Source organism: Nerophis lumbriciformis, linkage group LG21, assembly GCF_033978685.3.
Source record: "Nerophis lumbriciformis linkage group LG21, RoL_Nlum_v2.1, whole genome shotgun sequence".
Classification (NCBI taxonomy): Eukaryota; Metazoa; Chordata; class Actinopteri; order Syngnathiformes; family Syngnathidae; genus Nerophis; species Nerophis lumbriciformis.
In genome coordinates, this window is record NC_084568.2 from 27,375,001 (window position 1) to 27,390,082 (window position 15,082).

The window sequence follows — 15,082 nt, forward strand, 5'->3', positions numbered from 1 at the left end:
GACAACTGTACAGTAACACACTTGACCTTCCCACCAACAGCTGAGTGCCGCAAACAACATTTCAAGGCGCATGCCGAGATACAAAACCCAAAACCAGTGAAGTTGGCACGTTGTGTAAATCGTAAATAAAAACAGAATACAATGATTTGCAAATCATTTTCTACTTACAGTATGTTCAATTGAATAGACTGCAAAGACAAGATACTTAATGTTCGAACTGAGAAACGTATTATTTTTTTGCAATCATTAACTTAGAATTTAATGGCAGCAACACATTGCACAAAAGTTGGCACAGGGGCATTTTTACCACTGTGTTACATCCTTTCCTTTTAACAACACTCAGTACACGTTTGGGAACTGACGAGACACATTTAGCTTTTCAGGTGGAATTCTTCCCCATTCTTGCTTGATGTACAACTTAAGTTGTTCAACAGTCTCCGTTGTCGTATTTTACGCTTCATAATGCGCCACACATTTTCAACGGGAGATACAGTAGGTCTGGACTACAGACAGGCCAGTCTAGTACCCACACTCTCACAGAATGTGGCTTGGCATTGTCTTGCTGAAATAAGCAGGGGCATCCATGAAAAATACCTTGCTTGGATGGCAACATATGTTGCTCCAAAACCTGTATGTACCTCTCAGCATTATAGGTGCCTTCACAGATGTGTAAGTTACCCATGCCTTGGGCACTAATCCACCCCATACCATCACAGATGCTGGCTTTTTGAACTTTGCGCCTATAACAGTCCGGATGGTTCTTTTCCTCTTTGGTCCAGAGGACACGACGTCCAAAATTTCCTAAAACTATTTGAAATGTGGTCTCGTCAGACCACAGAACCCTTTTCCACTTTGCCTCAGTTTATCTTGGATGAGCTCGGGCCCAGCAAAGCCGGCGGCGTTTCTGGGTGTTGTTGATAAATGGCTTTCGCTTTGCATAGTAGAGTTTTAACATGCACATACAGATGTAGCGACAAACTGTAGTTACTGACAGTGGTTTTCTGAAGTGTTCCTGAGCCCATGTAGTGATATCCTTTACTAACTGATGTTGCTTTTCGATGCAGTACCGCCTGAAGGATCGAAGGTCACGGGCATTAAATGTTACGTGCAGTGATTTCTCCAGATTCTCTAAACCTTTTGATGACATTACAGACCTTTAAATGGTGAAATCCCTAAATTCCTTGCAATAGCTCGTTGAGAAATGTTGTTCTTAAACTGTTCGACAAATTGCTGACGCATTTGTTCACAAAGTGGTGACCCTCGCCCCATCCATGTTTGTGAATGACTGAGCATTTCATGGAAGCTGCTTTTATACCCAATCATGGAACCCATCTGTTCCCAATTAGCCTGTTCACCAGTGGGATGTTCCAAATAAGTGTTTGATGAGCATTCCTCAACTTTTTTTGCCACTTGTGCCAGCTTTTTTGAAACATATTGCAGGCATCAAATTCCAAATGAGATAACATTTGCAAAAAATAACAAAGATTCTCAGTTTGAACGTTAAGTCTTTGCAGTCTATTCAATTGAATATAGGTTGAAAAGGATTTGCAAACCAATGTATTCTGTTTTTATTTACCATTTACACAACGTGCCAACTTCACCGGTTTTGTAGATAAATTCAAATAATAATAAAAAAATGCACATCAGAGGTTTTCTCACAGCTGTTTGTTTTTGTAGCCACACCTGGTGACGATAAGAGATGAATGAATAAGAAGTTAATTGCTGGGTTGCAACCATGTGACCTTATGTCTGCTTGTTGTGCATTTCGCTGAAGCTGCAAACATGTCAGAGTATTTGAAAGTAGGAGTGCTCAAAAAAGTTGATTTACATGCAAATCACAATTTTTATTTATTCAGATTCTAAATCGATTCATAATGTTGAGAATCGATTAAAATAAAACTCCATAAAAACTAAAAAAATTATTTATAATTAATTTATCATTAGTTAAATTTAATTAATTATATTTTGGATTAAAAACATTAAACAATTATTATTGATATTATTATCATTACTGAAACTGCTACTTTTTTAATTTGCCAATCTAAATGAAATAATAAATAATAAGACCGTTTTTTTTAGGCCAACACTGCATGTATAAATTGTACTTCAGCAGCCTTGATAAATCACCAAAAATGATTCCCGGGCGCGGCCACCGCTGCTGCTCACTGCTCCCCTCACCTCCCAGGGGGTGATCAAGGGTGATGGGTCAAATGCAGAGAATAATTTCGCCACACCTAGTGTGTGTGTGACAATCATTGGTACTTTAACTTTAACTTTAACTTTAACTTTAAGATGAGATTTCATTTGCAACCTGTTTTGAATTTTTTTAATTGTAATTTACAGTTCATGTGAAATAATATATTAGAAGAATTGTGTTAAATCGAGAATTGATTCTGACCTATTCAAGGCTCCAATTACTTCACATCAACAATTACATTTGATCAATAATTAAATAGTTTTTGGGGAAAATATTTCATATTTTGGTATGGAGTATGTTTTATGACCCAAAGGGCATAAAACAAACAAACAAAAACAACATAGAAATATAATGACAATTTTAATTGAAGGATAGATTTGAAGTTGATCTAGAGATTAAAAAGTAAAACAAATATTAAAAAGATAGTGTATGACCTATTTTTTAACACTTTTACGGGGGCTCTCCTTTAGAGTGTGGGTGGTCTTGGTTACGTGCTTCCACTTCAAATGCGTCTTCTCCCTGTTAGCCATTATGTAGTTCTGTGGTTCTTAACCTTGTTGGAGGTACCGAACCCCACCAGTTTCATATGCACATTCACCGAACCCTTCTTTAGTGAAAAATAAAATTGTTTATTTTTTCAAATTCAAGACAAAGTTATATGTTTTTGGTAACACTTTAGTATGGGGAACATATTCTAAGTAACAAAGACTTAATTTAGAGTTATTTGGACACTAGGGGAACATATTCTAAGTAATAAAGACTTAATTTTGAGTTATTTGGTTAGGGTTAGGGCATACTTGCCAACCTTGAGACCTCCGAATGATGAGGGTGTGGGGGTAAGGTGGGTGGGGGATGGGGGGGGTGTTTGGTGGTAGCGGGGGTGTATATTGTAGTGTCCCGGAAGAGTTAGTGCTGCAAGGGGTTCTGGGTATTTGTTCTGTTGTGTTTATGTTGTGTTACGGTGCGGATGTTCTCCCGAAATGTGTTTGTCATTCTTGTTTGGTGTGGGTTCACAGTGTGGCGCAGATTTGTAACAGTGTTAAAGTTGTTTATACGGCGACCCTCAGTGTGACCTGTATGGCTGTTGATCAAGTATGCATTGCATTCACTTAAGTGTGTGTAAAAGCCGCAAATATTGTGTGACTAGGCCAGAAAGCTGTTTGTTTGAAGGAACAGCGGACGTGAAGACAGGTTGTAGAGGACGCGAAAGACAGTGCCTTTAAGGCACGCCCCCAATATTGTTGTCCAGGTGGCAATCGGGAGAATTTCGGGAGAATGGTTGCCCCGGGAGATTTACAGGAGGGGCACTGAAATTCGGGAGTCTCCCGGGAAAATCGGGAGGGTTGGCAAGTATGGGTCAGGGTTAGAGGGTTAGGGTTATAATAAGGACATACCGAATAAGGCATTAATAAGTACTTAATAATGACTAGTTAAGAGCCAATATGTTACTAATTTACATGTTAATAAGCAACTAATTAATGGTGAATATGTTCCCCATACTAAAGTGTTACCATTTTTTTTTTACTGGTGCATAAAATGAACCATGCATGAACATCACCTTGTTCAAAGAACAAAACCAACACAGTGCATAAACTCACAACAAATTACACACCTGCAAATCAGTCAGCTGTTGCCGTATCCGTAATACGCCGATAGGGAGAAGTTTGTATTTACACGATGAGTCGGGTGTGTTTTGATCTCCGCCGAACCCCTGAGGCCGACTCACCGAACCCCTAGGGTTCGATCGAACCCAGGTTAAGAACTACTGATGTAGTTATTGGCGCTTCCATAGCAAGTCTACTGACAGATTAAGTTCGAATTGTGCGTGACTATGTATTAGAAATGGCTATAGCGGTGCATGTGCAACAATAGGACAGCAAAAAAGAAGGAGCTCATTGACTACATCGTCGGACTAGAATGGCAGACATGAGCAATGTGTTTTGGGTAAAACTTTGGATATGGATAATAACGGACTATGGATAATCTGCTGACGTCATGATTGGGAAAAACGTCACTAATGGGGAAAATTATAAACGGAAGTAAAAAGGAAGGCAAAATAGTAAAATAAGTAAATAAATATCTCTGCCATGCCTCCACGGTTTGATTTGAAGTTTAATCTTATGCGGATCCCAAATACAAAACAACATGTACCAATAGGTAAGGAATGTTGGTTTTGCACAATAGGGCCCCTTTAAGTTACATGAGGCAGCAAGTAACGTGCGGACACGTTTGCTACTGGATACTTTCTAATGAGCATCTGCCTTGGAGACTTTGTATGTGTAAGTAATATGCAACAGTAATTATTTGATACTCGTTCACACTGACAAATGTGCTGTTTTAGACTGCAATATTGTTCAATTATTACTACGAATGTGTTAGGAGTAGGACTCCAAAGCACAGACGAAACAGTCAGCAAAAATAAGATTGTTAAATAACAAAACGTGCACTCGAGGAGTGGAAAAAATAACAAAAAGTGCATTCAAAAAAGGAGAGGAGAACAAAAGACACACTCAGACGTAGTGGCGAAAAATACAACACAACAATAGCGGGACTTAGCCACTGATGTCCACCCGCATACGCCAAGCGAGTGGAAGAAGTCCTTGGAGGCGAGTGAAACATCTACAATCAACTGGCAGTGAGATGACAGGCAGGGAAGCTTAAAAGTAGGCCAGTAGCAAATTGGTTGCAGGTGTGTGTGGGTGGCGCCGTCCCGGAACTCCAAGCAAAAAAGAGCAGAAAGGAGGCAGCAGGGCAGCCAACCACATAACAGTACGTCTTAGCTTGTGTGCTATTGTGTGCTTAGCTGTTGTGTAGCTGCTCGCTTCTATATAGGGGTTGGGATGGTTTAATTTTCCCCACAATGCATTGCCGATATCCATATTGAAGGTTGGAAGTTAGTGAGATGCTAATTGTCGCCGATAAATTATCCAACAATTTTCATAATACAGGTGATGTGTGCCATTGTCAGCTGCCACAATTGAGGTGGGTGAGATATGCCTAGCTTGTATCGCATTCCTAAGCATATTTCTGGACAAACGGAAGCGGCTGAAAAGAAAAGTCAACAGCGAAGGCGAGCATGGATTGCTACAATAATCAACCGAGATGTGACGTGCTCACGACTTGTTCGGATCATTTCAGGTACAAAATCCAAAACCAGTGAAGTTGGCACGTTGTGAAAAATCGTAAATAAAAATATGTATACAATATAATACAAGATATGTAATGTTTGAACTGAGAAACTTTTTTTTTTTTGCAAATATTCATTAACTTATAATGGCAGCAACGCATTGCAAAAAAGTTGGCACGGTGCATTTTTACCACTGTGTTACATGGCTTTTACTTTTAACAACACCCAGTAAACATTTGGGAACTGAGGAGGCCAATTTTTGAAGCTTTTCAGGAGGAATTCTATCCCATTCTTGCTTGATGTACAGCTTAAGTTGTTCAACAGTCCGGAGTCTCTGTTGTGGTATTTTAGGCTTCATAATGCGCCACACATTTTCAATGGGAGACAGGTCTGGACTACAGGCAGGCCAGTTTAGTACCCGCACTCTTTTACTATTATATTGCTTTCGGTCTCCCCTAGAGGGGGGGGGGGGGGTTACCCACATATGCGGTCCTCTCCAAGGTTTCTCATAGTCATTCACATCGACGTCCCACTGGGGTGAGTTTTTCCTTGCCCGTATGTGGGCTTTGTACCGAGGATGTCGTTGTGGCTTGTGCAGCCCTTTGAGACAATTGTGATTTAGGGCTATATAAATAAAGATTGATTGATTGATTGATGATTGACTATGAAGCCACGCTGTTGTAACACGTGGCTTGGCATTGTCTTGCTGAAATAAGCAGGGGCGTCCATGATAACGTTGCTTGGATGGCTACATATGTTGCTCCAAAACCTGTATGTACCTTTCACAGCATAATGGTGCCTTCACAGATGTGTAAGTTACCCATGCCTTGGGCACTAATACACCCCCATACCATCACAGATGCTGGCTTTTGAATTTTGCGCCGGATGGTTCTTTTCCTCTTTGGTCCGGAGGACACCACGTCCACAGTTTCCAAAAACAATTTGAAAGGTGGACTCGTCAGACCATAGAACACTTTTCCACTTTGCATCAGTCCATCTTAGATGAGCTCGGGTCCAGCGAAGCCGGCGATGTTTCTGAGTGTTGTTGATAAATGGCTTTGGCTTTGCATGGTAGAGTTTTAACTTGCACTTACAGATGTAGCGACAAACTGTAGTTACTGACAGTGCTTTTCTGAAGTGTTCCTGAGCCCATGTGGTGATATCCTTTATAAAAGATGTCGCTCTTTGATGGAGTACTAGCTGAGGGCTCCAAGGTGCGTAATATCATCGCTTATGTGATAGTGACTAGTGATTTCTCCAGATTCTCTGAATCTTTTGATGATATTACGGACCGTGGATGGTGAAATCCCTAAACACCTTGCAATAGCTGGTTGAGAAATGTTGTTCTTAAACTGTTGGACAATTTGCTCACACATTTGTTCACAAAGTGGTGACACTCGCCTCATCCTTGTTCGTGAATGACTGAGCATTTCATGGAAGCTGCTTTTATACCCAATCATGGCACCCACCTGTTCCCAATTAGCCTGTTCACTTGTGGGATGTTCCAATTAAGTCTTTGATGAGCATTCCTCAACTTTCTCACTCTTTTTTGCCACTTGTCCCAGCTTTTTTGAAACACGTGGCAGGCATGAAATTCCAAATGAGCTAATATTTGCAAAAAATAGTTTTCCAGTTTGAACGTTAAGTATCTTGTCTTTGCAGTCTATTCAATTGAATATAGGTTGAAAAGGATTTGCAAATCGTTGTATTCTGTATTTATTTACCATTTACACAACGTGCCAACTTCACGGGTTTTGTAAAACATTTTGTACGTAAAAAATTATCTAAAATAAACAACAGCCCCGCTTTGCATTGACTTGATGTGCTTGGTCAAAAAACTTTTGAGAGTGGTTGTATTGATAAAAAAGCACTCACTTCTCTTATGCAGACTGTAGCCTCCACATACAACAAAAGTGACGCGCCTTACAGTCACAGTGTGCTGACATAACATTAGATTGGTTGAATCTGATTATCCAGGGTGTCAAACTTGGGTCATATCATCTCTGAGAGTGCAGTACTCTTGCCTGGCTTGATGACACTGGGTTTATAGAGATAAACATAAACGTCACAAACAAAGCTATCTTCAGTTGTATAATTTTGAAAGTCTTCCAATGTATAAAATCGGCCTTGTTGAACAATTAGGTAGTTTTCCTAAAGTCCAGGTATGAGACATCGAGGAAGATGTCGTGCATCGTCTCTGCTCCACTCAAACTTGTCCTTCTTGTACGAAACCTTGCATCCGATTACGGCTGTTTGCTCCTTATAATGACGAAGGGACTTCTTATCTAATGACTCACAGTAGTTCTCCATCATATCACAGCCGTTATGATGTTATTTTCCACAGAATTTCTTTGGAAATTAAGTTAAATTAAAGTACCAATGATTGTCACACACGCACTAGGTGTGGTGAAATGTGTCCTCTGCATTTGACCCATCCCCTTGTTTGCTGATTTCAGACCGATATCCGATAGGCGTCGGATCAGGACACACCTCATTTTCATTAAGGATGCAACATGTAATGTGAGTAATTGGGGGTGAAAGAACATGACAAATAGTTAAGCTTTATTAGTTGCCAAAGTATCTGTACAATGATTTGTTGGGGGGGGGGGGGGGGGCATTTGCTGAAGAAAATGCAGCTTCTTCTTAATCATATCCTGAGTGACTCACAGTCTCATTGTACACTTGAGAACACACACTTTTTTGTCCTGACAACAACATTTGAAAAGATAGATCTTTTAAATATAATACAACCAACAATGAACCGTGTATTTCCAGAGTTTGAATAGTTCTAAAGCCGTGGGAGGATATTGCTGACCTCATTCTGTCAATATTTCATAACTTTTTATAAAAAACTTCAGAAGAGAAAAAGGCTAGCGTAGACACATTTTCTTGCAGTCTCAGCATTTTTATTGACTTTACGTTGAAATTTGCACAGAGAGAAGAATGACGTTTTCTTCTACATTTAATGCAAAAAAGCGATAAGAGCTAAGGTGTGTTGTTTTGAACAAAACAGATGTGTTTCAATTCACATTATGGGACCTTACTATGCAAATTGTCATGGGTTTATAATATATATATGTGTGTATGTGGTCAGGTGCTCGTTTGTCGTACAGTACTTTTATTTACAGTCATAACAAATCTTTTTCTAAGATGCCAGTTGGTATTCATATCCAAAACTTAATGTCAGTGTTCTGGCTCCGGATTAAAAAGCAGGACACAATCATTTATTCATCTGCAAGCTAGCTTATATATAGAGAGAAGTACTTAAAAATAACATTAACAAAAAAAAAAAACAGCAACAAATATTGATATATTTCTCTGTAATATTTCAAAAATAGTTTTATGATATGAATATTCTGAATTATGTGAGTCAGCTGACTTATTTCTTCTTATTTCAACAATTACAAAAATTGATTCTGTCAAAAATGTATAGTACGTAATAATAATAATACTGTGTGTGTGTGCGTGTATGTCAGTGTGCAATAATGTGTATGTGTGTTTATGTAAGTATGTCTGTGTGTGTCTGTATGTATGTGTGTGTATGTAAGTATTTATGTATGCATGCGTGTGTGTATGTAAGTGTGTGTTTATGTAAGTATGTTTGTGTTTATATAAGTGTAACGGCCCGGGCCTTGTGGGAGGGGCTTAATGTTTGGCCTGCTTACCCGCCTCCTCTCAGGTTTGCAAGCAGGGGATCTGTGTCCCTGCCTGCTTGGTTGCTCTTTTCTCCATGTCTCCTTTGTTTGCAGGTACCACACCTGCACCTCATTGGTCTGATTTTTAATATCAGCTGGGAGCCCAGGACCTCAGTCTCTGCTCTACTCTGTGTTTATGTGTGTATGAATGTATGTGTGTTTATGTGTATGTATGTACGAGTCTATACATGTGCGTGTTTTTGTATGTATATATGTATGTACGTTATGTATATCTGTGTGTTTATGCATGTGTGTGTGTTTCAGTATGTATGTACGTGTGTTTATGTATATATGCATGTATGTGTATGTATATATGTACGTGTGTATACACGTGCATGTTTATGTATGTATGAATGTGTGTGTTTATGTATGTATGTACATGTGTTTAGATATGTGTGTACGTATGTACGGTACACTTATGTATTTACATGTATTTATGCATGTGTGTGTACCTATGTATAGCATGTGTATTTATGTACGTGTGTATGTATACATGTATGTGTATGAGTTCATCAATCTCAACCATACAAACCAATGAAATCCAATACAAGAGCTTTGTATTACTATGTATGTAATATGTACCATATATACAGTACAGTGAAACTGTCTTATGCTGACAACTCTTCCATTGTTGGTGTGATGTTTTTACTTGTTTTGTTACCATAGCAACATGAAAGGGTCAAAATATTGATATCTAAGTATGATTCATTGTGGTGCTGACTACGACCACAATAACAAGCATATTGCCAAATTGAACATTTTATTTAAATATCTAAGTGTACCAGTGAGTGAAGGTGTGTGTGTGTTATGTGTCATCAGTGTGTGTTCTCAGGCAGCAGCTCTGCTTCAGAGGCAAACAGCTCCTTGTAGAGAGGCGGGAAGAGAGTGTGAGCGATGAGCGGGTAGCGCTGACTGAACCAGCGCAACTTCTCCATGTGCAGACTGCACAGTGAACGCAACACAGACATCCTCTGGTACAGCTGCACAAAACATACAACCAGAAAATTACATTGCACTTTTTTTTAAACCAATTACAAGCCAGCATGTGTTCTTTGCTGTACCTTATGCATTAGGCTGTCCCGGTTGTCTCGGTGTAGGATGTGTGTCAGACCGAATTCCACGCTTCTTTGCACTCGCTGCACCCTGCCTCTGTCCTCCAGGCATGGACGATCTGCACAGAGACGTCTTTGGCTTTTGAACACGATCTCACTCAAAGCAGCATAGTCCTGTTTTCCTCTTACAGTGTCTACCAACTACCACTAGGGGGCAACCAGTGACAATAACGAACAAGAGATTGAGCCAATGTGAAAAATATATTAAAATAATCAATTTAAAATATCAAAACTACATTAGAAATATACCTCCTCCCTGAGTTGCTACCTTAACATTACTGTAGTGTAAATAATTGCGTCCAAACAATAATGTTAATAATTTATCAAGCGTGACAAAAATTAACCTGAGATTAATCAATCAATCAATCAATCAATCAATCAATCAATCAATCAATCAATCAATCAATCAATATTTATTTATATAGCCCTAAATCAAAAGTGTCTCAAAGGGCTGCACAAGCCACAACAGCATCCTCGGTTCAGATCCCACATTAAGCCAATGCTAAAAATAGATAACATAAATGAATAATTTAGAAAATATATATAATTATAAATTCAATAAATAATGAAGATAAAAAAAGCCAGGCTGTTATGTTACCTCAGCATTTTTTATGGATTACGGTATATAGATTAGAAACACTATAAGAAAATTTGCATTATATAATAAAGATAATAATAAAACAACTTTTAGAAAGTTAGTAAGTAGGGATGTCCGATAATGGCTTTTTGCAGATATCCGATATTTCGATATTGTCCAACTCTTTAATTACCGATACCGATATCAACAGATATATGCAGTCGTGGAATTAACACATTATTATGCCTAATTTGGACAACCAGGTATGGTGAAGATAAGGTACTTTTAAAAAATAATAATAAAATAAGATAAATAAATTAAAAACATTTTCTTGAATAAAAAAGAAAGTAAAACAACATAAAAACAGTTACATAGAAACTAGTAATTAATGAAAATTAGTAAAATTAACTGTTAAAGGTTAGTACTATTAGTGGACCAGCAGCACGCACAATCATGTGTGCTTACGGACTGTATCCCTTGCAGACTGTATTGATATATAATGTAGGAACCAGAATATTAATAACAGAAAGAAACAACCCTTTTGTATGAATGAGTGTGAATGAGTGTAAATGGGGAGGGAGGTTTTTTGGGTTGGTGCACTAATTGTAAGTGTATCTTGTGTTTTTTATGTTGATTTAAAAAAATAAAAAAAAAATAAAAAAATAAAAATGATACCGATAATAAAAAAAAAACGATACCGATCATTTCCGATATTACATTTTAACGCATTTATCGGCCAATAATATCGGCAGGCCGATATTATCGGACATCCCTGTTAATAACCCATAAAAGAAAAATTATGATTAAGATAATACATTTTTAAAAAGTTATGACTTTGACTCTGCAACTTTTTTCATGTTTTAAAATTAGAATATTTTCCATGTTAAGCTACATTAGGTACAACTTTAAAATCCAGTCAATCCAGTACATAAAAAAATATTTTGCCTTTTACAAAAAAAGTCAGACGTTTTCCAACTTTTTTAAAATCGTTTTTATACTGACTTCTAGCTTCTTTTAAGCATTAAAGTGGCTTGAAATGTTGCCACAACTGTGGATGTGTTGTTAGATTACTGATATATATTTAACAATGTCTAAATGGGTGCTGTAATACCAATCTCCTCAGTGATTATATTGAAACTGAGTAATCAATTAACCAATTTAGAAACAGTGCGATTCCAAAATAAAAAAAAAACCATATTGGTAAATGAAAACATCTTTGGTCAATACTCAGCGTTATTATGTTTATTCCTTATTGCATCTCATTAGGCCATGCAGGTTTACCTAATAAAGTGGCCTACCTGCATTGATCAAGACCAGAGCGCTGAAGAGAGCCACCTGCTGCTCGGTGAGCTTCAAAGCACAGACGCTGTGAGCAAAGTCGAAAACCGCCGCGATCAAATCGGCGCACGCTGCAAGAGAAGACGTGTATTGCATCAGTGAGGTGGAAGAACGTTCTAAGAGCATGTTTGAGCAGACGTGACCTCACCCAAAGACTTGAAGACTTCGGTTCCAGCAAATTTGCCATCAAAAAAGACGGTGTTGTTCTCTGTGTTGAAGAAGCGACTCATCCTCACCAGAACGACCTCCATAGAACCTGAGGAAACAGCAGATTGACTGTGATTCAACCTTTTTGGACGGTGAGTGAGTGAGTCCATGCGAGGTGACCTCACCGGTCTTCAGAAGGGCGATCTGGTCGTTCTGGCTGAGCAGACGGAAACCAGGGATGTGTTTGGCAAACTCCACCACAAACTGCACGGCATCCGTCAGCCGAACCGCACAGTGTTGCCACATCTCATCCACCGACTGAGGGAAGAAGAATTCTCTTTATCAAAATGATTGAATCTGACCAACACAGAAAAGCAGAAACTACACATTGCACCACAAATGCTACAGGGACTTGGAATTCACGGACAGGTTCTGCGGCAGATTATCAGAACAGTTTCTGAAGCAGCTGAAAGAGGCAGCCAATGGTTGTGGATCAAACGGAAAGACCCTTGCTGGGCTCTAACAACATGACCCCCCCCCCGTTTCCAACCCTCCAACCTGACGGCCTCTGAGGTATGTGGTCGGCTCTAAGCTTGGCTCAGGGAAGAGGACGGCCCTGCCTTGCATAGTCCCTCGGGATGTTAGTCATTTTATAGCTAGGCTAATCCTAATGATTGGGCATGGGACACTAGCTACGGCAGGGGTGCTCATTACGTCGATCGCGATCTACCGGTCGATCTCGGAGGGTGTGTCAGTCAATCACCAGCCAGGCATTAAAAAAATAGTCCTAAAAATGAGCGATCATAAATCTTCACTATGACGTCACTTTCGTCCCTTGATTGACATTCACGGCACCCAAGGGTCTTCTGAGATGACGCTGGCTGCTGCCAGCTCATTAAAATTACCGACTGGAAGGCGAGAAACACTTTATTTCAACAGACTCTGGCGCCGTACCTGTCGTCAAAACTCCAAAGACCGACTGCACAGTTGCACAATAAAAGCTCTGCTTCATCCTGCCTGCGCTACCAAAATAACAGTCTCAGAAAGCTGGTGTGCACAAGCTAGCAAGCTACGGAGTTTGCCGACAATGTATTTCTTGTAAAGTGTATACAAAGGAGTATGGAAGCTGGACAAATAAGATGCCAAAAACCAACCACTTTCATGTGGTATTGGACAGAAAGGAGGACTTTTTTTCTCCTCCATTCGAAAATGCGGACGTTCTCATCACCACTGTCTGATTCCAATCAATGCAAGTCATCACAATCAGGTAATACACCAACTTATATTCTTGTCTTCATGAAAGAAAATAATCTATATGTGTTAAACATGCTTGTATTATCTTTAACCACCTTTAACTTGTTAACAATATTAACTATATGTGTTAAACATGCTTGTATTATCTTTAACCACCTTTAAGTTGTTAACAATATTAACCATATGTGTTAAACATGCTTGTATTATCTTTAACCACCTTTAAGTTGTTAACAATATTAACTATATGTGTTAAACATGCTTGTTTTATCTTTAACCACCTTTAAGTTGTTAACAATATTAACTATTTGTGTTAAACATGCTTGTATTATTTTTAACCACCTTTAACTTGTTAACAATATTAACTATATGTGTTAAACATGCTTGCATTATCTTTAAACACCTTTAACTTGTTAACAATATTAACTATATGTATTAAACATACTTGTATTATCATTAAACACCTTTAATGTATTAACAATATTAACTATATGTGTTAAACATGCTTGCATTATCATTAAACACCTTTAACTTGTTAACAAAAACATATATTTCATAAATAAGTAAATATAAATTATATATATGAATGAGGTAGATCCCCACGACTTGATCAATTGAAAAGTAGCTCGCCTGCAGAAAAAGTGTGCGCACCCCTGAGCTACGGGGTTGATCACCTGTTAGCTGGCCGCCTTTGATGAGGGTGTTTAGTGAGTAAAGGCCGAAACACCCCAGGATTGAAAGAAACACTACTGAGGATGTGTCCCAAAATGTACATCTAATCCCACTCTAAGGAATACATCCCATCCCACTCTTAACATCAAGGCAAATCTGATGTGAGTGCACACCATCTATTGGCACAATGGACAGTCTTAACATCACGTCCCGTGTTTTTATGATTCTATATATACTGTATATCTATATATAAATATATATATATAAATATATATATATATATGTATATACTGAAAAGCAACGGACTCAAAAGAGATATTTGTGGCACACGCAAATTACAATTTATTACATCTGTTTTTACACCATTTATTTGAACAGATTGTCGCAATTCAAGATATGATTTAAACCAATTTATGGTTTGTTTTGATACATTAAATTGTTTTACTGTGTCATCAAAACAAGGTGATTTACAGTATCAAAAGCCTTTTTTTAAATCTGAAAATACTGCTCCAACATATTTACCCTGGTCCAAACTTTATTTGATCATTTCGGTGAAGTGGCACACAGCCATTTCAGTAGAATATTTGGGCCTGAATCCAAATTGTTTAGGATTCAGTAAATAATTTTTCTCTAAATGGGTCATCAATTGTTCAGCCACCTATCTTCTCAAGTACCTTTGAAATCGCAGGCACAATTGAAATTGGTCGGTAATGGCATGCCTCATCTGCTGCACCAGACTTAAAAATTGGTGTCATAACAGTTGTTATAAAACTTTTGTGGTAATTCACCATTTTTAATGCACAGATTTACTAAGTGTAAAATGGGCTTTGATAATATTTTAGCATGCTGTTTTATTAAAGAGGTGTCTAAATTAAATAGTATATTTAATATTTTTGGACACTGAAACATCACACAAAGTTTTTTTTTAGCAGTAACACTGTTTGAATATAGGAAAATAAAACACTT

General features: G+C 38.3%; 1 protein-coding gene across 2 annotated transcripts in view; it reads right to left on the reverse strand.

The window, feature by feature from the left end:
* Nucleotides 1-8,028: 8,028 nt before the first annotated feature.
* LOC133620897 (nuclear receptor ROR-alpha B-like) overlaps nucleotides 8,029-15,082 on the reverse strand; it is a 116,970-nt gene continuing 109,916 nt past the window's right edge. For both annotated transcript variants that reach the window (XM_061982527.1, XM_061982528.1), the window contains 5 exons: nucleotides 12,379-12,511; nucleotides 12,195-12,302; nucleotides 12,007-12,117; nucleotides 10,081-10,190; nucleotides 8,029-9,999 (listed from right to left, as the gene is read on the reverse strand). In XM_061982527.1, coding sequence (XP_061838511.1) covers nucleotides 9,835-9,999; nucleotides 10,081-10,190; nucleotides 12,007-12,117; nucleotides 12,195-12,302; nucleotides 12,379-12,511 — 627 coding nt within the window. In that variant the 3' untranslated portion in view covers nucleotides 8,029-9,834. The remainder of the gene's footprint in view (nucleotides 10,000-10,080; nucleotides 10,191-12,006; nucleotides 12,118-12,194; nucleotides 12,303-12,378; nucleotides 12,512-15,082) is intronic.